A 24,692-nucleotide genomic window follows, 5' to 3' on the forward strand; every position below is an offset into this window, starting at 1 on the left:
ATGGGTTAAGGTTAGGTTTAGGTGTGCTGCCCCGTGGGAGGTTAGGGGTTCATACTTAGTTTAGACTAGTCATTGGTTAGACATGCGTTAAGGTTAGGTTTAGGTGTGCTGCCCTGTGGGAGGTTAGGAGTTCATACTTAGTTTAGACTAGTCATTGGTTAGACATGGGTTAAGGTTAGGTTTAGGTGTGCTGCCCCGTGGGAGGTTAGGGGTTCATACTTAGTTTAGACTAGTCATTGGTTAGACATGGGTTAAGGTTATAGGTTTAGGTGTGCTGCCCCGTGGGAGGTTAGGGGTTCATACTTAGTTTAGACTAGTCATTGGTTAGACATGGGTTAAGGTTATAGGTTTAGGTGTGCTGCCCCGTGGGAGGTTAGGTTTAGACTAGTCATTGGTTAGACATGGGTTAAGGTTAGGTTTAGGTGTGCTGCCCCGTGGGAGGTTAGGTTTAGGGTGAGGGTTTGAGATAGGTTGTAGTTGTAGGACTAATGACTGGTCTAACCAATGACTAGTCTAAACCAAAAACTGTCTAAACTGTACTGCACCGTGTGACACTATGACAGTAGTATAGGGTGTTCATTTACGGGGAAAAAACATAAAAAGTTTAAACATGGAGAAGATACAAGGTTTCTGCCCGATAGCAACGATATGTAATTATTGTGATTGAGAAATGCATACTCTGTACTTGACGATGTGCCTCCTGGGCTTTCCTGTGTGAGATACATGTTTGGTTTCTCTGTTCCAAACGGACCTGTTGAGATGAACGTTCATCAGAGTCAAGAGGACAGCACCCTGCTCATTGGACAGAATTTAGAGCCAGAACCGATGATAGATGTTTGGGTCAGATGTTAATTATGGGCGAGAGAGGGAGAGAGAGGGGGGTAATGGATGGATGGATGGATGGATAGATAGAATTAAGCTCCCTGTTCAAAATAATGATAATAAAGGCTTGTTTAGGACACAGCTGGCCTAGTGGTCCGGGCACCTATAGGTTTGAATGTAGCCTGACAGTGTTGTACGCGACGCCAAGGTGAAAATCAGGACTGCATAATTGCAGATACCGCTGTCGGGTCTGGCTCTAAAAGAAGTGAAACATTGTCAACAGTTGTCAAGATCCTCTACCAAACTCCTTGTTGCTGAAACACGGGAAAAGTCCCTCTTCAAACTGCTCCTCTGCATTTGATTGGTTAAGAGTGAAGGCTAGCACAGGCTCTTTGTCCTCGGATTGGTTGAGAGAGAAGCCGCCTGCATCTCTGACTTCTGTGCTGCTGGAATGACAGAGACATGGAGTTTAAAGGAGTTTAAAGGACAACTTTATTTTTTTTCAACCAAGGTTCATGTTGTAGGTTGTTATTAGAGAAAGTAAAAGATGAGTGTTCATTTTTCTTCATTTGCTGCTTTCTTTCGTTTTAGGGATTTTAGCGGTTTTTGACAGGGGGGCGGGGGCATTCGAGCATGGGGCTAAATATGTATTTCTTTACAAAATAGTATGCCGATTTCATTTTTTATTATTTACTATAGTCCTAATATACCCCAGGAAATTACATCTGGCCACAGAAGATCACAGGATCTACTGAATGTGAAGGTAGCCTACTGGGGGGAAGCCACACTGTGTCATAGGCTCAATATGTCAGTTTGACACATTCAGTAGATCTTGTGATCTTTTGTGGCCAGATATAATTTCTTCGGGTTTAGTAGGACTAGAGTAAATAATTTAAAAAAAAAATCGCTATAACATTTTGTAAAATAATACATATTTAGCCCCATGCTCGAATGCCCCCACCCCCCCGTCAAAAACTGCTAAAATCCCTAAAACGAAAGAAAGCAGCAAAAGAAGAAAAATTTACACTCATCTTTTACTTTCTCTAACAACAACCTAAAACATGAACCTTGGTTGAAAAAAACTAAAGTTGTCCTTTAACTACCGGTAGTTAATAAATAAATCACACCTGTGTGAAGTGAGGGGCGCTAATATATTAAAGTCTAACTCATGTTGCTATGATTAGGTGATGTAATGATGATGTAAAACAAATGGTGTCAAAACAAACATTACATTCTCTTTATTGTTAATGGGATTTAGTTTGTGTTAGGGACAAGATGACATAAATGTTCCCTTAATTGTCAATGGCGTTTTTAAAACAAACCCCCACGCCTGAGCAGTGGGGAGGGAATGGGTCTTTTCTGCTCCATTTCCCGATATTTCCCCCTATATTTAGGCATGAAACAATGTAGTCTTTCTTTATGTGCACATGTAAAACATGTCACTGCACGGACAAAGTCATAGAAGTTTGAAAAAAGTTGCTTTAAATGGCCAATAATGTCTGAATTTACATCCAATAAACTACCAATAGACTACACTCTGTTGAACAGAGATTCAATGTAAACGCAAACAAATCCATCACAGAGGGATTTTATTTTTCATATAGTCTACCTCAGACACAACCCTGCGACATACTAGCGTCATGTCCAGGGGGTGTACTTGTACATCATGTCCAGGTGGTGTACTTGTACATCAAGCCGCCTCACGCTACAGAAACAGGAGATAGGCTCCTGCCCTATGGGCCTCATGGCTACAGAAACAGGAGATAGGCTCCTGCCCTATGGGCCTCATGGCTACAGAAACAGGAGATAGGCTCCTGCCCTATGGGCCTCATGGCTACAGAAACAGGAGATAGGCTCCTGCCCCTATGGGCCTCATGGCTACAGAAACAGGAGATAGGCTCCTGCCCTATGGGCCTCATGGCTACAGAAACAGGAGATAGGCTCCTGCCCTATGGGCCTCATGGCTACAGAAACAGGAGATAGGCTCCTGCCCCTATGGGCCTCATGGCTACAGAAACAGGAGATGGGCTCCTGCCCTATGGGCCTCATGGCTCTGACATATGGTCCGAGGTAGCATTGAGGGAGTTGTCTGTTATGTATTCATTATTTTGTTTCAAACTTTAACTTTCCTGCAGGAATTTCCAGGTTATTTTAAGTTAGTAAACCAATGGAACCAACCATTGTTTAGTTGAACAAGTGAACACTAGCACCCTCTGGTGGATATAAATTACATATTGCCCCTTCATAGCTGCAATGCTTAAAAGACAAATTTGTTTTTTATCTATTATAGAAAGTAAAAGATTTGTGTTAATCTTTTTCATTTGCTGCTTTCTTTCATTTCAGCTATTTTAGTCATTTTTGACAGGGGATTCTAACAAGTGGCTAAATATGTATTTTTTTACAACATGAACCTTGTTTGAAAGATATCAGAATAAACCCATTCAGACAAAATTTAAGAATAAATAACGAGTTAATGAGTAATGAGATAAAGGGAGATGGCGTGTAAATTATAAAAACAAAGTAACTAACAAACAAACAAACAAGTAAATGAATCATTCCCAAATTATAAATGGAACTCTCACTGGTGTTCTGAACTTCCAAACAGGACTCTAGCTACAGTTGGGGTGTCAGCCTGGAACTGGGCTGTGTTGGATCCTCCTGGCCAGGAACGGATGGAGTCATTCATACCTCTGGGCTGGGAGAACGGTCTGAACTATTAAAACAAGCAAAACAAAAGATATATAAGACTGTAAATTGTCGCTGTCAGGCAGAAACCTTGTTTCTCCACATTTAATCTTAGTAGTACTGCCTGAAGCTCCTGAGCCCAATATCTTCCCTGTCTGGACACAATGTGTTAATGTGGTTTTCTTCTTAGCAGAGAGGATTCCTGCTTTAAATATTGAATACTTGTAAATAATATCTGGAATAAGGTAGGTTTCAAAATTATTGCGTTGATATAGCTCCTTGAGAATGTTGAAGAACCAAGAATGTCCTACCACTGCCAGAGGAATTATGATTATGATGAATTCATCTATAAGCCAATCTTCAAGCAAGAAAATAAAGAAAATAGCAGGTCTACAAACTCACAAGGCGCCCGAGGCAACATAAGTGGACTTGTATGATGTATCTGCTATTATCGTAGTAACCGATCTATACATTAGAAACAAGAAATGATGACATAGTCATATTATTACCACCTGCCTTTAGTGCCTTATATCTGCAGCAGTGTGCTATAAAATGTAAATATCTGTGTGTGTGTGTGTGTGTGTGTGTGTGTGTGTGTGTGTGTGTGTGTGTGTGTGTGCGACCGTGCGTGTGTGTGTGCGTGTGTGTGTGCGACCGTGCGTGCGTGCGCTTATTAATACCATTTGGTTGCGTCGGCAGCTTTTGTAGCTTGGTAAAAGGTGCTAATGGGGCAGCCAATATCTGTTGTTGTCGGAGGAGCAGATTTATTTTCTCACCTCCTCTTTCAGCAGCCCTGCCTAGCCTGGGCTACTGGGCATCATTGAATGGGCTGGCCAACAGTGTAGCGTGCACAACGTACGTATCAGAAATTACATTAGAACTTTAGTTAAACTTTCAGAGTGACGCATTACTTTACCTGGGTTAGCGTACATCATGTTGTACTTGAATGATGACATTATAATCCCTTGGGGTTTCATTAGCGCAACGTGACGTAAATCGCTATCTGTGACTCAGACTCTATTAAGTTTCATGCATGGGTAAATGGTGCATTTATATAGCGCCTTTATCCAAGGCGCTTTACATAGATTGTGCATCAATTCACCCATTCACACACACACATTCATACACCGATGGCGGCGGAAACCATGCAAGGCACTAGCCAGCACATCAGGAGCAATTTGGGGTTCAGTGTCTTGCTCAAGGACACTTCGACAGTAACTCTGGGGGAGTCCGGGTTCGTACAGGCAACCTTGCAGTTACCATCCAGCCACTCTACCCCTGAGCCACCGCCGCCCCTGGGTGGTGTGGTGGTGGGCGGGCATGGCGTCTGGTAGCCTAGAGACGAGCCAGCCAATGAGGACTAGGTTGCGCAAAGGTCCTCATAGGGTCGTCATAGCCATACCGAGAGGACATTGACCAGCTGTGCTTCACAGCAGCTGGTAAAAAAGAGATGTACCTGGTTCTGCTCCGGTCCTGGGGTTTCCCAGGGTGGAGGGGAGCAGTGTGTCTGGGTTCGGCTTCTCTGCTGGTTCTGCTCCGGTCCTGGGGTTTCCCAGGGTGGAGGGGAGCAGTGTGTCTGGGTTCGGCTTCTCTGCTGGTTCTGCTCCGGTCCTGGGGTTTCCCAGGGTGGAGGGGAGCAGTGTGTCTGGGTTCGGCTTCTCTGCTGGTTCTGCTCCGGTCCTGGGGTTTCCCAGGGTGAAGGGGAGCAGTGTGTCTGGGTTCGGCTTCTCTGCTGGTTCTGCTCCGGTCCTGGGGTTTCCCAGGGTGAAGGGGAGCAGTGTGTCTGGGTTTGGCTCCAGGGTGGAGGGGAGCAGTGTGTCTGGGTTTGGCTTCTCTGCTGGAGTTGTGACTGCAACAGAAACGGTCCTGAGAAGAAGAACAATCCTCAATTCACCTTCATTTATTATGTCAAGTATTGGCTCTTTTCGACTATGAGGGATAACCTTCTAGAACCCGTGAAAGTTCCTCTTCGTTTTTAATCTAGGCCTACTATGTTTTCCATTATAACCAGAACCACCCGTGAAGGGGGAGGTACATCATTTAAAAGAACTCAACTCAGCAAAACAGTGCCTTGAGCTTGTAGATTATTCCCTATTTTAGAAACATTATGAAAGTGTAAGTTCTGAGTACTTAGTACTCAGAGTTAATACTACCTCCTGAACAGGACCCAAATTGGTTTCTGAGAACCTTACCTGAAACCGGGTCATAGTGTGTGCCTGTGGACACAGACTGGCTGTATGCATACAAAGTTTGTTTGCTGATACTACCGTAGGTCCAGTGGTTTGTGAGATTACACACACGAACCCTGGCACAGATGGCAAGCCACGGCATAAACATGATACCATATAGTCATATACAGTTAAATACTGTAAAATATGAATGCTGCTGATGGTTGTTATAGTTAAGGGCTGGATGGGTGGGTGGATTATTCCCAGATATGGACATCAGCGCAAATCATGGTTGTGAATTTATTATTTATTTGTACGTATTTTTGGGATATGAAACTTGCCAGTGCCAGTTGTATATATATACCATGATGTTTTGTTTATAACAAACTAAAATTCCTGACCTTCGTGAATTTCAACCAACACTACATTAATAAATTAATTAACTAAAGTAAGACTATTCAAAAACAAATTTTAAATAGCGACTGAAACTGAAATTTAAGACAAAAAGTTGAACCGGGAAAGAAGAAAGAAAAATGCAAACGTTGATGATGTTGTTGACCTGATGAGCCTGAACCTGAGGAGCAGGGACTGCGTTTGTCAGTTGGGTGTGGCCGGTAGTCAGACATGCTGTTGTCTGAAAAGCCTGACTCCTGCACAGGAGACAGCTGGGGGACAAAAAGAACACAGTAGGCTACATTTAACTCTGAAAGTGAACAAAATCGAATCAAACAAAATAAAATAAAATGTCACTCTTGGACAAAATGATTTGTTGCATAACTTCAGGCATTGTAAAGTATAAAACCTCTTGTAACAAAAACACACCGTATAAAATGGTTATTAACTAACCTGTTGGTACTGCTGTGGAACGCAGTGATTTCTCTGTCTCTTCTGAAAGCTGGTTACACGTCATTAGAATACAATACAATACATTACTGAAGCTAGCATAAAATACTAGAAAATAACTTTTTACAATGAACAAGCAACGACACCACCGTACAATGATATGTGAATGGAGCATAACTACCTGTAAAGAGGCTGACTCTCAACCAGGTTTAGCTGTGATGGAGGGCCGGGGCTCATGGGAAGCTCCAATGGCTCATTTCTTGTGAACTGGAGGACTTTAGATTTACTAAAAGCAGTTGTCGATTTAGGAGGATCTGAAGAATCTGAAATAATCCAATGTTTATTATTTGCATGAGGACATTAAGTGTGTGTGTGTGTGTGTGTGTGTGTGTGTGTGTGTGTGTGTGTGTGTGTGTGTGTGTGTATATATATACTGTACATACAATACACCTGTATATAATATAAATCACACCTTTTTGTTGTTTCTTGGATGAGATCTGGTTGACCATAAACAGTGTGACCAGGTCCATGCTGCAAGTAGGTGTAGCTTCTTTGGGGGTGTCCGGGGTGGACAGATGAGGAAGACCCAAACTCTGCATCTTCTGTTGCATTCTCTGCTTCTGAAAGAACTCCTGAACAGAATCACAACCAGAACACAGTAAAATCCTCAGTGTTACTTCTTTATTTATTTCTTGGTCCAGGCTCATTGGGGAAGATGCGTTTCATAAATAATGAACCAGAAAATAACTTCTCAAACCATACTCCTGCATGAACCAGAGACGCAACCATGCAGTCCAGAACTTAATCAAATCCAGAGTGTAAAGGTAAATTAATTGAACCAGCCATGCTGTATTTGAATGTTTAAATAAGTAATAACAAATATTGTAGTACTAGTCTACTATTGAATTATTCACGTTTCACCTTTTGCTTCTTGATGTCATTTCTCACCCGCTTCCTGTGGACAGACACAACATTAATGTTAACATATTAAAACACTATATTTGTTAATTAGCATAACAGTGTTTTGTTTTGTCTGCTTACCCGGAACCACCAACCGGTGGTACAGGTGACAGCTGGGGGACAAAAAGAAAACAGTACATTGAAAGTACATTGAAAGTGAACAAAATGGAATCGAACAAAATACTTTTTTTTGTCTCTCTTGGGCAAAATGATTTGTTGCATAACTTTAGGCATTGTAAAGTATAAAACCTCTTTTAACAAAAACACACCGTATAAAATGGTTATTAACTAACCTGTTGGTACTGCTGTGGAACGCAGTGATTCCTCTGTCTCTTCTGAAAGCTGGTTACACGTCATTAGAATACAATACAATATGACATTACTGAAGCTAGCATAAAATACTAGAAAATAACTTTTTACAATGAACAAGCAGGTTTTGGTGAGCAACGACACCACCGTACAATGATATGTGAATGGAGCATAACTACCTGTAAAGAGGCTGACTCTCAACCAGGTTTAGCTGTGATGGAGGGCCGGGGCTCATGGGAAGCTCCAATGGCTCATTTCTTGTGAACTGGAGGACTTTAGACTTACTAAAAGCAGTTGTCGATTTAGGAGGATCTGAAGATTCTGAAATAATCCAATGTTTATTATTTGCATGAGGACATTAAGTGTGTGTGTGTGTGTGTGTGTGTGTGTGTGTGTATGTATATATATATATATATATATATATACTGTAAATACATACACCTGTATATAATAGCCTATATATCACACCTTTTTGTTGTTTCTTGGATGAGATCTGGTTGACCATAAACAGTGTGACCAGGTCCATGCTGCAAGTAGGTGTAGCTTCTTTGGGGGTGTCCGGGGTGGACAGATGAGGACGACCCAAACTCTGCATCTTCTGTTGCATTCTCTGCTTCTGAAAGAACTCCTGAACAGAATCACAACCAGAACACAGTAAAATCCTCAGTGTTACTTATTTATTTATTTCTTGGTCCAGGCTCATTGGGGAAGATGCGTTTCATAAATAATGAACCAGAAAATAACTTCTCAAACCATACATACTCAAATCCAGAGTGTAAAGGTAAATTAATTGAACCAGCCATGCTGTATTTGAATGTTTAAATAAGTAATAACAAATATTGTAGTACTAGTCTACTATTGAATTATTCACGTTTCACCTTTTGCTTTCTGATGTCATTTTTCACAATATAGCGCTTCCTGTGGACAGACACAACATTAATGTTAACATATTAAAACACTATATTTGTTCATTAGCATAACAGTGTTTTGTTTTGTCTGCTTACCTGGAACCACCAACCCAGTTCATTTTTCACTGTAGAAACGAAATGCACGTATAATACTCAATCATAAAACCACATTGATAATACACAAAGTTATAAGTGTGTGTGCGTGTGCGTGTGCGCGCGCGTGTGTGTGTGTGTGTGTGTGTGTGTGTGTGTGTGTGTGTGTGTGTGTGTGTGTGTGTGTGTGTGTGTGTGTGTGTGTGTGTGTGTGTGTGTAAGTATGAGCTAGCAGCAATTAGCCTCGCTTGAGTTGCAGCCGCGTAGCCTAAACTGGAGTTATAATATTCTGCCTGTACAGACCATATAAGGTATAGACCTCACCTTAGGCTTTAAGCCTTAGAGTATATTAATATTTATATACTCTAATAGAGTATATAAATATGAATATACTCTAAGGTACAGAACTACAGGCTGATCAACTCGCTTTTCCGTTTTCTGATCCGGTCTAGAGCGGATATATAATTACAACCAACCCAACCGCGGAAACCATGGCGGAAACGGGCGCCGTGCACCGTCAAAACGAGTCCCCTCGTTTCAAACGTGTGTTTACTAGTTTTGTGCGAATCGTTTCGTTTCTATATATATATATATATCCACCTTGACTTTTAATTCTAACTGTTGACGAGACTAAACTAATTGATAATTTATTGACGACAATGCGAATCCGGAAACCTTTATTTTTGTTTCCTAAACCGGATCACACTGACGGCTCAGTTTGATGTCTGGCACTGTCTGTCCTCCTCAATGTTAACTTGCTGGTTGAACGGTTGAACCCTGTTGCAGTGATAAGAACATCCACTTGTCTTGAGGTTTTAATATTTACCACTAATAGTTTATGGTTCAAAGTCCTGAAACGCAGTGTAATGACGCGCATTGGCACAATAATTCAGTAAGTATTACCGACCGGGATCTGATGGTTATCAACGTTTTGTGTCGTGTGATCTTGTGTTTTCACAACTGCTATCAGAGGTGTGTACTATAGCATTTATAAACGGGTCAATAGTCCTGTCTGTCTGGCTGAATTGCTTCATGTGCATAATTATATAATCCTACTACAACCCGATAGTTAATCTATGTAACCAAATGGACCTTAAGCCTTCAGGCTTCCATGTGGTGTATTCGTACACTTACAAGTTGATTTAAGTGTTGGTAACACACACAAGTACTGTGGAGGAACTATTACAAGACCAGACTATAGAAAGCCTGTGATCATTTGATTGTATGAAACAACAAGAGACGTACAGTCAGTCAGCCGATGAGCCGACCATGCATGCATTATGTTTCTTGCAGAGATGAGAGAATGGTGGATTCACGTGGGTCTGATCTTCATCCCTCTGCTAGCAGTTTATCTCCACATCCCTCCTCCCCAGTTGTCACCTGCTCTGCAGAAATGGCACAATGCTGGCGATACCTTCAACTTCAGAGGCAATAACATCTTCTACAGAGGTACAGACAAATTATTATTATTATTATTATTATTATTATGGGGGAATGATGAGGTCTCCTCACTAGCTGGTTCAATAGGATGACAGTGACACTGACAACATAGAAATGTGTGTGTGGGGAGGAATCAATTGGCATGACAGAATAATTTGGGGAGAAAAGTAAAATAAAAAAATCTTAAATGGTAAAACATTGGGGGTAAAACATTTGTATATCTGATATACGAAAATAAGAAGAAAGGGCGCATCAGCAGATAATTGCAGATAGTATGTCATCAATAAGGTCAAATAATTGCATATAATAACATGCAATTAGTGCAATATATATGCAATATTATATTATAGGCTCTAGATCAAAAAAATATGGACAAAGCGTTCTCCAGGTCTGATATGGACGTAAGATGAAGCCTGTCAGTAAATCGCCATCTTTCTAGATCCGTTTGGGCCCAGCTGGCCATTGGCTAGCCCAGACAACGAGGCGGGACTTCCCCCCCCTTCTTCTTCGTTGGTTTTTATTTTGACTCAAGCGGGGGGTGGTCCCGATCATAGACTGCAACGGTAGCCACGCCCCTCAGAACATACTCGACTTTATGGTATTTTTTTTAATAAATGGGACCATAATTTTCCAAAAAGAATATTATGACATGAGAAATGAGACTTTAAACTAGTGACTGGAAGCAGAAAGTATTCATGACCATGTTAAGGTAATACAGTCTAGGTGAAGTTGGGCCCAAATACATGGACCTCTATGGAGGGGGTTTTTGGGCCCAATGACAGCGCCACAACAGGCCATTATATTAACTTTCAGGAAGTCAGGATTTCCTACTGGCTTCAGACACTATTGGCTTCACTGCCCCCCTGCTCTAGATAGAGGGTCGACAGGGAGGAGGACAGCACGGTTCCATGGGGGAGTGCCAGTCTTGCTCACCAGTAGCCCTAGAATGTCTCCTGTTGTTTCATACACTTGTCAGAGTATTCTACTTACAGAAGCCATAGAACACCCTGCTTCATCTCTGGTCGGGCGCTGCATTAACCCAATCTGACCTGAGATCAGATTCATACGAGGTTTCCACTGGACACACGCTGGTCTGACGAACCCATTCTGACCTGAGATCAGATTCTAAAAATGTCAGTCGTTCTTCGATTTTTCAAAAATAGCAGACCTACAAGCTCGTATCGCGCCACTCTGTGGCGCGATATGAGCTTGTAGATCTGCTATTTTTCAATAGCTAAAGCATAACATGATGCTGACACCAAAATGGGTGCCCGGTCAGAATGGGTTAAATGTGATAAATGCTCCGTTTGTACTCGTCCATTAAATAATTCCAAAGACGTGTAGTATGGTCCTCTAGTATCCATGTGAAAGTTCTGGCACAAAATGTTTATTTAGTCAATTATCAGTCTCCACTTTTTCACAAGATGCACGCGGACGTCTTTCTCTCCGGGCAAAGGGGCCTGGAATGACAGCTGGACTTCATTTATCAAAACTTTCTCTGATCACCACAAACATCACCAGTTGACCAGGGATTCGGGAAACACAAAAGTTTGGGTCACACAATTGGCAGGTGCCTTAATCACACCACCTGCCAATTGTGTGACCCAAACGTTTGTGTTTCCCTGGTCAATTGGTGATGACGTCTGTGGTAAACGGGACGTATTTGTAAAATCAGTCCATCGATCATTCCGGGCTCCTTTGCCCGGAGAGAAAGACGTCCGTGTGCATCTCGTGAAAAAGTGGAGATAATTTACTAAATACACGTTTTTTGCCAGAACTTTCACATGGATATGAAACTAGAGGACCATATTTCACTCCACGTCTTTGGAATTATTTAATGGGTGAGTACAAACGGAGCATTTATCACATTTAATGCCGCGCATGATGCGCTCAAACAGAAATGAAGCAGGGTGTTCTATGCCTCCTGTATGTGGAATACTGTCTTGCTTAAAGGCTTGCCTTTAGCTACTATATATTACGTCATATTAATTTATTATTATTTTCTTAATTCTTTTGACAGATTCGTATGGTGCTTTAGGAAACGTAGACATCATCATTCTCCTCCATGGATTCCCTACCTCCAGTTATGACTGGTACAAGGTAACTCACACAATCATTTATGGCTTGGGTTTTGGACCTCCCCCTGGCCAGCCGGGGCGCCTGATGGAGGTACTGGTCGGAATAACGTGTTCCTTAACTTCCTTCCACGTGCTACGTCCGGCCGGGGAAACTCTCCCCTGTCAGGGGAAAAGAAGCTCAAGCTGCTTGGACTCCTCATGCATGGAAGGAAGCATGAGGTCAGTCTGCTGCCCCCACCCCCCAGGTTGGCAGAGGAAATGTAGCGCACAGGATTACATTAGCTAATTGACACTGGGTGAAAAAATGGGTTACAACATTGTGGGATAAAACATAAAAAAATAGGGTTTTGTTCAAAGTTATTGTTAATCTAATGAATGTTTATCATAAAGTGTGACATCACCTAGTGATCAAATCTACAGCTTTGCCTTAAAGACATGCTGTGCAACTTTTATTTTACAAAATGGAATTTAAAATAATTTGTACATTGGCTATGTTTACTACTTTTGTGCTACTTTAGTATGAAGTAGGGCAGTGGTTCTCAATCTTGTTGTGCTTCAGTACCCCCTTTTCTTGACTACGGTACATAGAGAAAACTATATCTAGCATATCGCTGCTGTCCGGCAGAGACATCATATTTTAACTTTTTAGTTTTTGTAAATTAATGCCCTACTTTGCCATACTACAGGGATATACAAGCTCAAGAGCTTGGTACTGTATATGCAATGTTTTGCTATATATTACAAGGTGTGACCATATATGGAGGCGTGATGTCACAGTGATGTTATGAGGCGTGACCATATATGGAGGTGTGATGTCACGAGGCGTGACCATATATGGAGACGTGGGGTGACGAAACTGACGGACGGACAGACGGGAGATTCAGGTTTTCATAGAAAGTGCGATCTACGGTCACAATTATTTTTATTATTTTTATTTATTTATGCTTTTCTGCCTTTTATTGATGAGAGACATGCAGCAAAGGTCGTCATGAACGGGACTCGAACACGCGACCCGCTGTCAGGCCATATCTGCTATTTTTGCTACTTTCGTATGACTCACCTATTGAAGAATATATTGAAGAATAACATTACAAATAAGAAAAGGAGTGAAAGACTCAATTTTGCACTTTCTCTCACGTACCCTCTGTACAGTAGTACCGCCGCGTACCCCCATTTGAGAACCACTAAGTATAGGGCATACATTTACAAACATAAAAAGATGAATATGGAGATACAAGGTTTTTGCCTGACAGCAACGATACCTGTATGACCTTTTCTTCCAGATCTGGGAGCCACTAACTCATCGCTTCCATAGAGTCATCGCTCTGGACTTCCTGGGCTTTGGCTTCAGTGACAAACCAGTACGTAAAGAACTGAACCACAGAGAATCGCCTCTAGTATCATTGCGTCACAAATTAACCCATTCTGACCTGAGATCAGATTCATACGAGGTTTCCGCCGGACACACACTGGTCTGATGAACCCATTCTGACCTGAGATCAGATTCTAAAAATGTCAGTCGCTCTTCGATTTTTCAAAAATAGCAGACCTACAAGCTCGTATCGCGCCACTCGGTGGCGCGATATGAGCTTGTAGATCTGCTATTTTTCAATAGCTAAAGCATGACATGATGCCAACACCAAAATGGGTGCCCGTTCAGAATGGGTTAAAGACACCCTTATACGACATAGAACTTAGAAGAAGCTCAAGCTCCCCATGATGTATATATTTTTTATTTAACATTTTTCTGCATGTCTGCTAAGTTAGTGCTAAACCTCCCCAAGTGAGTTGGCACCAGGTGCCTGTCCCCATGTCTGCTTTGCCCTGTTCTGGTGTACATATACAGTAGCTCTTAACTCAACTTGCGTCTGTCGTCCCCCTCCCCTTTGGATCCCAGAGACCACACAGGTATTCTATCTTTGAACAGGCCTCCTTGGTGGAGGCCCTGGTCAGCCATCTTGGACTGACAGACCAGCGGGTCAACCTTCTGTCCCACGACTATGGAGACACTGTCGCCCTGGAGCTGCTCTACAGGCAGGTTGCGTGCGTGCGTGCATGCATGCATGCATGCATGCATGCATGCGTGCGTGCGTGTGCGTGCGTGCGTATTAACCCATTTAGACCTGGTGTAACCTTTACGTTGTTATGCCTTTCATACAGATATAGCAACTTCATTTATTTGAACGTCTTCAGAAATGTTTAGGTTGGGTTTTAGAAGGTGTTTTAACTGAGTGCCAAATATTTTCTAACACTATGACACTATATGTCACACTCTCAATTAGGAGTGACCAGAACAGGACGGGCCACCTGACGATCAACAGCCTCTGTCTGTCCAATGGCGGTACAGAACAATTTATTATTTGTCAGAATTCAGTAGAAAGATGAAAGCCAATGATGATGTTTCCCAAGCGGTCACATTTGTATGGGTCACGACTCAGGGTAAAAATCCCATTGATTCTTCATATCCATGAGTCAACAACACAGTTCTTATTATGGCACAATAATACAATGTTGGCTGTAGTCCCTACAGCAGTGGTTTTCAACCCTTTTCATATCAACAAAAATATGTTTTCTTATATATATATATATATATATATATATATATATATATATTATTTTTTTTCCCCCACTAGGAATATTCCCAGAAACACATTATCCAAGGCTGCTGCAGACAGTGAGTTGTACTTTTCTTATTAGTTTTCTTATAGTTTGTTTGTTTGGATGAAATTCGACCATGCAGATTAATTCAGTGGGTGGGTAGCTGTTTTTTTCTTCTTCAAATGGAGCATATTATATCTGTCACCTACAGCTACTCAAGGACTACACATATCTGTCTCCACTTCTGACTCGACTCACCACCTATCGTCTCTTCACAAAGGGGTGAGCAGTCCTGGAACACAGACACAGATACGCACACGCATGCGCGCAATAATATTAGCGGTTACAGCACATTATAACTACCATAGCTAAGTCAGTTATAAATTGTCATTATTATAAGTTGTCATGCATAATTATGAACTTTTATAACAAGTGTTATGAAGCCTTATACGTGCAGTATTATGCATTATAAATATGCTACGATAGGCGGTAACGTGAGGCTAGTGCCAGTGAAATGCGAGACATGAACAAAGAAGAAGAGCCCTCATCCGGCTGACCCGGAAGTGATTGCCCTCCATTGTGGCTCCAGGCTTTTTATAGCGTGACCTGGAATGGAATTAATGTTTTATCAAGCTCTAAACATGGTCCTTTATGTCAAACTGAGCCCTAAAATGCTTTAGATCGCGTACGTACGTGCGCGTGCATGAGGAGATTTTGGATATTCGATGACTACACAACATGGGAGCTACCGGAGGCTAACGATGGCTGCTAAAATCGGTAAATAAAATAATATTAATTCTGGATTAAATGACATTAATCAAACCCGAGAGATCTCGTTTTGGCAAAGGCGGTTGCAAGCACAAATCGCGAGACTTTGCGTGTGTGGCAAATAGTGTTAAGTAAAGTGTTACCTGGTAGTTGTAATGTGCTGTTCCACATTATGACCAGCGCTTACGGTACTTCATAAACCTTGTTAAGTTCTTAATCTTATGCACAATTTATAAACATTTATAAGAAGCCTTAATGTGTGCATTATAATGCATTGTGCCGTGGTGGTCGGTGCTCTCATATGTATTTTTCTCATATAACACTGGTTTGTTTTTTTTGGTAGAATTGGGGATGTGTTCGGTCCGTACACTCAGCCTACAGATGCAGAGTTCTGGGACATGTGGACCGGTCTGCGTTTCAATGATGGAAACCTGGTTCTGGACAGGTAGGCCATAGCATGTGTGCTGCTCCTTTTGTGTTTTAGTGGAATAGATACTTTATACATTCTATATTTTACTGAGTCCTCACTCACTCTGTCTGTCTGTCTCTCTCTCACAGTATTTTGCAGTTCATTAACCAGAGGTCAAAACACAGAGATCGGTGGGTGGGTGCTCTCACGTCCAGCTTCGTCCCATGTGAGTAACCCCCGAAATTTAAAAAATGATTTTTTTTAAATGTATTTTTTTCTGAAAAACCTCATGTTTTTATATCAGTGGGTCTCAATATTTCATGTCAAGGACCCCAAAAAGTATATGTAATTGACCACCGCTCCCCCCCCCCCCCATGTGAAAAAATGTAGTTCCAGGGACCTCCCCCCAGAAGCAAAGATTTGAGTTAAAAACGTTTGCTCTGAAAGAATATAATATATTCAAAGATTTTCACCACCACTTTCACTACTTTTCAAAAATAGCAGACCTACAAGCTCGTAGCGCGCCACTCGGTGGCGCGCTATGAGCTTGTAGATCTGCTATTTTCCAATAGCTAAAGTATAACAGATAAACCCCAAAAGGGGTTCCCGCCCAAAATGGGTTAACCTCACTCACATGCAGTACCGACGTGTTATTTTAGGATTAGAGGAGCGTGCTTGTGAATGGAAGGTTGCCCCCTGGTTCAATCCCCTGCTGGGGGCTGGCATGCAGGAACCATCTCAGCGGGGATAGAAATGTGGCCTTGAGCAAGGCACTGAACCCACAACTGGTGTGGATGTGTGTAAAGGGCCAGCCCACACCAAGAATCTGAACGATGACTATTAACATATTTTATTAATTTCTTTCAAACATAGTTCTAAGTGGGTGGTGGATAATACTCTACAGCTAAAACCACAGTGACATTGGTAAACAATAATAATAATATTATTACAGCTATAACCACAGTGACGACAATATCGTATTAGTACGACAACATTCATTTTCTTTTTAAATTTTCAAAGATTTACCAAAAAGAATTGCCAAAATGATGTGATTAACCAAGAAAGGACAACACTTTATTTCACGATATAATATACGAAATCCCATAATATATCTAGCTACATATCACTATATCAATTATAAATATTCATAAAAAGATATTACCCAGCAGACTTGTCTGGTGAATGATCGAAACACTGACACACAATCAAAATTGATCTGAATCTACTGGACATGGCGTTAATCTATACAGAACGTTAAGCTTCTTTAGTGTGGATGATTCACATCGTTATTGGTATAGTTATCTTACGTACCAAATATTTCTTTGTGGAGTCATTAACAATACATACAGTACAACTGCTGGCACTACCACTGACTGGCGCTGAGGCTAAGCTGCTTAGACTGTGAGTCTAATTCCTGTAGGGGGTGTGTGGAAAAAAGTAACCACCGAAGTCCTATTTAAAAAAACAGCGAGAATAGTCCATCTAAAAGCACTCTGTGTGTGTGGTGCGTTGAGTGCTTGTAGATTGACTATTTTTGCCATTAAAAAAAGTTTTCTACACGAAAAAGCCTTTTTTTTATACACTACAGTATTTCTTATTTCATCCTGGGCTTCCTTCAGTGCACATGATCTATGGACCACTGGATCCAGTCAACCCTCATCCCCAGTTCATCAGCCTTTACAAGTGAGTGATATTATTACCTAGAATAGTAAATTGTGTATGAATTCTCTCAGTCACACTCATCAGTAGAACCAGACAGACCGATTATTGAGTCCAAATCCGATTCAGACCTAAATCATTAAAAATATATATCCATAAACATTTATGACCAGAGGGGGAATATCAAAAACAGAGGCATGGACCCCCGCACCAGAAAATCAACCCTCATTCCTCAGTTCCAGATATTGAAGCAGAATTGAACACTCTCTCTCTCTCTCTTGTTGTGAAGGCGGCTCGTCCAGAGATCAACAGTCAGCATCCTGGACGAACACATCAGTCACTATCCACAGCTGGAGGACTCCACCGGCTTCATCAATGCATATTTCAACTTCATCAACTCCTTCTGAAGAACCAACTCCTGACACACACCCTATAGTATGTGGATTTCTACCACCTTTACCATCTCCACGCCTCCAAGGTTGATCTCCTTAAAATGTTTTAACTTGTTTTTCTAAGATGCTCTGGACATTGTCAATTTTAACTGTGAAGCTAGCTGAGTAGCCATCAGCTGGGTGAAGCTGAAAATGAACTCCCCCCGCAGGTTAACAAAGGTTTCCCCTAATAGCATTCTGACTGTAAGTTCTGCCATATTCATTAGAATATAGATGTACCTGGTGCTCGGGTGACGCAGTGGTAGAGGCCCTACCCACCACCAATCCTCCGGACGTTCTTTGAGTGTCTATGCAAACACAATTGGTCTGTGTTCACCAAGCCCCCCTTAAGCCTATCCAACGTTGAAGATGCCACTAACTACTGGCCAAATGATGTGGAATTGCAGCACTTTAATGGAGGTGGACGGACCTTCATGACGTCACATGCGTAAGCCCCGGACCTCAAAATTGAGGTCCGGGTCTAGGCTAGGCTAAACTTCCGCTCGCTCGAGCCGTTGAGTTATAATTATACTTTGTGGCAGAATTATGGGTGCTTCAAAACGCCACTGAGCAACTTCCACTGAAATGAATAGTGTTCACTCGCTGTATCACTGTATGTATTCCAATGGGCTCCTGGCATCAGGGAGTGTTGGACGGGAGCAGGACAAAGGCTCTACCACGTCCTCCCGGTGGAGGCTCCTCACTGGCAGAGTATAGGATACAACAACGTTGACAACACACAAATGATTGTGGGGTGGGGAGGAGTCAATTGGCATAACGACTACATTGGGGAGAAAAAAGTAATAATAACTAAGGTAGTATTTTGTTGCGGAAATGCTTAATAACATAACAGGAGCATCACATAAATGATTACGGGTCCATTTGGTTTCAGAAATATATAGTAAGCAGTTAGTTCTAGAGTTATATGAGTCCTTGAAATACAAATGTATGAACCTTATGAGAACCACTGGTCTAATCCATCCCTTGCAGTCTGCACAGCAATTGTCTCCACATCGCCCAGTAAGAACATCTGCTCACAAACCTTCCACTTCCATCTGAGACAAACTTCTCTGTGGGTTTCAGGAAACTGAAATTCAGGGATGAGCAGCAATTCGCATTTTTTTGTACAACACCGTTGTGTTATGAGGCATAAAACAACGCTTAATTGGCTAACCATACTAATGGATTAATTTAGTAGGTTATTAAAAACAAATGAAATATCCCAGAACATTCGCCACCACGTTTTGAAGAAAACGTGGTGGAATGTGACATGATTATCTCATTATCTCTCACATGTTTTGTTCAGTGGTTACTCAAGTACTGTACTAAAGTTTATTTTTTACTCCACTACAGTTATTTGAAAACTTTAGTTACTATTTACTTTGCAGATTTACCATACTTTCACAATTAACCCATTCTGACCGGGCACCCCATTTTGGTGTTGGCATCATGTTATGCTTTAACTATTGAAAAATAGCAGATCTACAAGCTCATATCGCGCCACCGAGTGGCGCGATACGAGCTTGTAGGTCTGCTATTTTTGAAAAATCGAAGAACGACTGACATTTTTAGAATCTGATCTCATGTCAGAATGGAAACCTCGTATGAATCTGATCTCAGGTCAGAATTTAGGTTAAGCTCCACTTTATACTTTCCTGGACTATTCAAAAACAGACGATCTGTTGCCAATGCTTTTGTACTTGTACTGATAATCCAGACCTTTGAGTTGTAGCAGAGTACTTCTACATAGAGGTATTGCTACTTTTACTATGTAACTTTCCTGTTCTACCCCGGATTTGAAACTATAGCTCTCTTTCAAACAGGATAGTGTCAAACGTCGTCTCCGACCTCGACACAGGATCTAAACGTCTCAATAGAAGAGCAGGAACACAGATTGGACAAAATACACATTTGTACAAAAACGTCAGAGTACTTTTTGCACCGCTGCACGTGTGAAATTGTCCACTCTTGTGTGTTTAATAAAGGCAACGGAAGTTTCAGCTGAAATTGGTGAAGTGAATGATTGTTTCATTTTATTGTAAATATTCTCCTATTCCAATATGGTTACTTACTGCAGAAATGTAGAACATGATGACAATATTGAAAACATTATTTAGAATAATGTCTGTTTTGCAGGTAAATGAGAAAAGATGCGTTTTGTACAATGAGATTATTCAATGTAATTTAGTGTGGATGCTTTTCCGTCACGTTTCTTCACTTAGTTCAATTAACTGTTTTTGCAGCCCTATAGGTTAAACATCTATAACTATTGGTTAGTTGGATAGTATACCAGTAGAATTTAGCAGATTATCCACTGTGAGAAACATGAAGTCAATCTCCTCCTGAGTCTGTAATTGGCTGTGACCCCATCTGAAAATATGTTGTTCCAGGGACCCCCCCCCCAGAAGCAAAGATTTGAGTTAAAAACAATCGCTCTGAAAGAATATATATTCAAATATTGCGCCACATTTTCATGATTTTTCTAAAATAACAGACCGAGTGCTGCGCTGCCTATGAGCTTGTCGATCTGCTATTTTTCAACAGCTAAAGCATAACGTAATGCTTAAAACACCAAAAGGGGTTCCCGCCCATTAATGTGCACTTACCATACTGTACAAATAGTGTGGGCTAGTGGCCTGAGAACCTTCCGTTCTGCGGGGAAACTACAGCACTGCAGCTCCCTCTATGGGTGGAAGACGAGAGCTGCATTTCCAAGAAAGAGCATCATTTATTTTTGGAATATAGTGTTTTGGCAATATTATTATCATCCCAACGACAGGATGAAGAACGTGAAGGTATTAGCGAGCGGTTGAACGGTTGAACCCTGAGTCGAGAAATGTAATGGAACATGATCCGCAGAAATGAAACGATTCATTAATGTGGTTCCTCTGGATGGACAAGGCCAGCTCAGTGTCCGCCCTGAGACTGGGAGGTCAGGGTTCATTCCCCGGCCGGGTCATACCAAAGACTCTAAAAATGGAACCCAGTGCCTCCCTGCTTAACACTCAGCATCAAGGGTTGGATTGGGGGTAAGTCCCTGCGACATACGACATACTAGCGTCATGTCCAGGGGGTGTACTTGTACATCAAGATGCCTGCTACAGAAACAGGAGATAGGCTCCTGCCCTATGGGCCTCATGGCTACAGAAACAGGAGATAGGCTCCTGCCCTATGGGCCTCATGGCTACAGAAACAGGAGATAGGCTCCTGCCCTATGGGCCTCATGGCTACAGAAACAGGAGATAGGCTCCTGCCCTATGGGCCTCATGGCTACAGAAACAGGAGACAGGCTCCTGCCCTATGGGCCTCATGGCTCGGCAAGGCTTACTACTACTACTACTCTGGAGGGTGTTTTCACATAATATATAGCCTTTAACAAAAAAGAAAAGTAATTTCACCCTTTTGGACTATTTCATCCCCGGAAGTGAATTATGCAATATTATCTTTGTGCGCGTGTGAAGGAACACGTGTAAAGTCCCAGACCAGACCTCTCTGAAGTGAACCGTACTCAGACCAAATCCGTAGGTGGTCGGAGTACACGGTTCACCCCTAGTCACCGGTCTGCATTGTGATTCATAATGATCAAATAGTAATCTCAGCAAGGCAGATGGCTTATTGGTTAGAGTTAGTGACAATGTTATCGCACGGAAATATGAAATTACCTACCTAGGTTCCATCTTGGAGGCAATTCTTTCCAGTGATAAAAAAAAAAGTCAACCAAAGAACAAGATTCCTATACAGGATCTCCTCACTGGTCAACAAAAACACCTTGAAGACTCTACAAGGTTTCTTCGACTATGCATGCACCTGCTGGTACCACAGCACCTCTAAGGCCCTTAAATCAAGGCTCCAGACTTCTCAAAACAAACTGGTCAGGCTAATATTTGGCCTCACTCCCCGAACACCCACAACACCAGGGAGTTCAACAAACCATTTGCAGCCCAGATTCGGCACAAACAAGGGACTAAATTCATTTCGCTCCTATGACACCAAAATGTGGAACGCCCTACCAACAGTCATTAAGACATGCGAATCCCTTGACTCCTTCAAAACTGCTCTCAAAGGGCTCCTACGGACGGACGTCTGCAATTCGAAACTGGCCTCTGTAAAATCTGAATCCCCCACCCCCTTTTCCCCCCTCACTGTATATGTTTCTTTTCCCTTTTTACCTCCTCTATGATGATTTCCTGTTTTGACTATAGTTGTGTATATTCGTACGTCTCTTAATGTTTTGATGAATTGAAAATGGTGGGCCCTATAGAGCGTCGCAGTCCCGCCCCCTACCAGGGCCCAGTCCCGCCCCCTACCAGGGCCCAGTCCCGCCCCCTACCAGGGCCCAGTCCCGCCCCCTACCAGGGCCCAGTCCCGCCCCCTACCAGGACCCAGTCCCGCCCCCTACCACCAGGGCCCAGTCCCGCCCCCTACCAGGGCCCAGTCCCGCCCCCTACCAGGGCCCAGTCCCGCCCCCTACCACCAGGGCCCAGGAAATGATTCCCCATTCATTTCAAAAAGTATTTAATGCACGTTAACCACACTAAGCTTGGCATCCGTTGGGGAAATATTTCAAAACCTCTATTGACTTTTCATTTTTTTAATTAATTAAACACGACACTATAGCGAAAATAGCAGATATACAAACTCACAATGTGATGCATTGTAAGCTTGTAGATCCTCTATTTGTATTATTGTGTATATACTATAAGGATTAATTAAGTTGACACAAAAATGTCCCTTTTCCCTTTCTTTTTTTTTTAACCCATTCATTTTGGTGTTGGCATCATGTTATGCTTTAGCTATTGAAAAATAGCAGATCTACAAGCTCATATCGCGCCACCGAGTGGCGCGATACGAGCTTGTAGGTCTGCTATTTTTGAAAAATCAAAGACACTTTTAGAATCTGATCTCAGGTCAGAATGGGTTAATAATGAAACTGTCAGGATGTAATAGACATTTTTAGAATCTGATCTCAGGTCAGAATGGGTTAAGAAATGTACTCTGATGATGAGTATACCAGAATCAGTTCCCCGCTGATGGCACAGTGCCGCCCCCTAGTGTTCACATTCAACCAAATTCACTTATTTTATGCATATTATTTTCCCTAACTCTGAATTTCTTTGCAGATTAATCTGATTTCAGATCAACGCTGAGTGCATCTCAGTCCATGCCTGTCCATCTGCGTGTGACATCAATAAGTGAGATGTTTCTATATTCAACTACAGTATATTCAACTTTGCCAAGACAAATTCCTCATTGTAAAAACAAACAAAAAAACCCATTGTGATACTTTAACTTTAAACTAGGGATGTGCTGATGAGACATGTTTGGCCGATATCCATATCTGATATAATTAATTGCTGTTATGGCCGATAACTGATATTACCAATGTCGTTTATGAATTATGATCTCATTCTGTATTGAAAAATTATAATAATTTTGTCTATTCTCCAACGGTAAATTTGTTTTAAAATGGAATCCATTCATACAATACTTACATATATATATACATATAATACCTACAGAGGTTACCCCCAGACGAGACACCATGAGGTGTTGGTTGCCCAGACCAGGCTGCTATCCATTCCTAAATGGTAAATGGTGCATTTATATAGCGCCTTTATCCACGGCGCCTTACATAGTGCATTACATTCACCCATTCACACACACATTCATACACCGATTGCGGCGGAAGCCATGCAAGGCACCAACCAGCACATCGGGAGCAATTTGGGGTTTAATGTCTCCTTCTGTAGGAGGTCGTCCTCTAGGTGGAAAAAACAGAAATATGTTTGTACCCCCTCTTTTTTCTTTTCTCCCTTATAGGCGAGATACTGTATTTTGTGACCAACTGCTGCTGGTATGAACAATAAAAAACGATATTTTTTTTAATAATTTTGTCTATTCTGAAAAGAAATCCATGTACAGATGATGTGACCATACAAATGCATGCATACTGATGCATACAAACAGATACAAATACAATTATAAACCTGGGTTACAAGGGTATCTGCACTGCAGGTTTAGGCAAGTCAGATTGAATTTAAATACCTTTTATATTTAATATTGTGAGCTTGTAGATCTGTTCAAGCTGTTACTTCTGGCTTGTTTATCTGTAAAGACAGAACGATTAATCACTGATTTAAACCCTATATACACTTTGTTGACTGGGGTCTTAGATAGATACTCTATGATTATTTACCTCTACACCAGTGGTTTTCAACCAGTGGTCCAGGGACCACCAGTGGGCCTTGAGGGGGTTCCAGGGACCACCAGTGGGCCTTGAGGGGGTTCCAGGGACCACCAGGGGGCCTTGAGGGGGTTCCAGGGACCACCAGGGGGCCTTGAGGGGGTTCCAGGGACCACCAGTGGGCCTTGAGGGGGTTCCAGGGACCACCAGTGGGCCTTGAGGGGGTTCCAGGGACCACCAGGGGGCCTTGAGGGGGTTCCAGGGACCACCAGGGGGCCTTGAGGGGGTTCCAGGGACCACCAGTGGGCCTTGAGGGGGTTCCAGGGACCACCAGTGG

General features: G+C 42.1%; 1 protein-coding gene across 2 annotated transcripts; it reads left to right on the plus strand.

The window, feature by feature from the left end:
• Window positions 1-9,543: 9,543 nt before the first annotated feature.
• Window positions 9,544-23,385, plus strand: mest (mesoderm specific transcript). 2 transcript variants are annotated; one of them, XM_083757426.1, is made up of 13 exons: window positions 9,544-9,680; window positions 10,082-10,237; window positions 12,249-12,328; window positions 13,590-13,667; window positions 14,204-14,340; window positions 14,589-14,647; window positions 14,940-14,980; window positions 15,116-15,186; window positions 16,016-16,117; window positions 16,231-16,307; window positions 17,701-17,764; window positions 18,030-18,179; window positions 23,292-23,385. In XM_083757426.1, the coding sequence occupies exons 2-12, from the start codon at window positions 10,084-10,086 to the stop codon at window positions 18,145-18,147; spliced, it is 981 nt and encodes a 326-aa protein (XP_083613552.1). In that variant the 5' UTR covers window positions 9,544-9,680; window positions 10,082-10,083; the 3' UTR covers window positions 18,148-18,179; window positions 23,292-23,385. The 2 variants fall into 2 exon arrangements, with proteins under 2 accessions (XP_083613552.1, XP_083613551.1); XM_083757425.1 differs by lacking the exon at window positions 23,292-23,385 and having other exon boundaries at window positions 18,030-20,160.
• Window positions 23,386-24,692: the final 1,307 nt, after the last annotated feature.

The sequence above is a fragment of the Protomyctophum parallelum genome, assembly GCF_964188405.1.
Source record: "Protomyctophum parallelum genome assembly, chromosome: 22".
NCBI classification, from domain to species: Eukaryota; Metazoa; Chordata; class Actinopteri; order Myctophiformes; family Myctophidae; genus Protomyctophum; species Protomyctophum parallelum.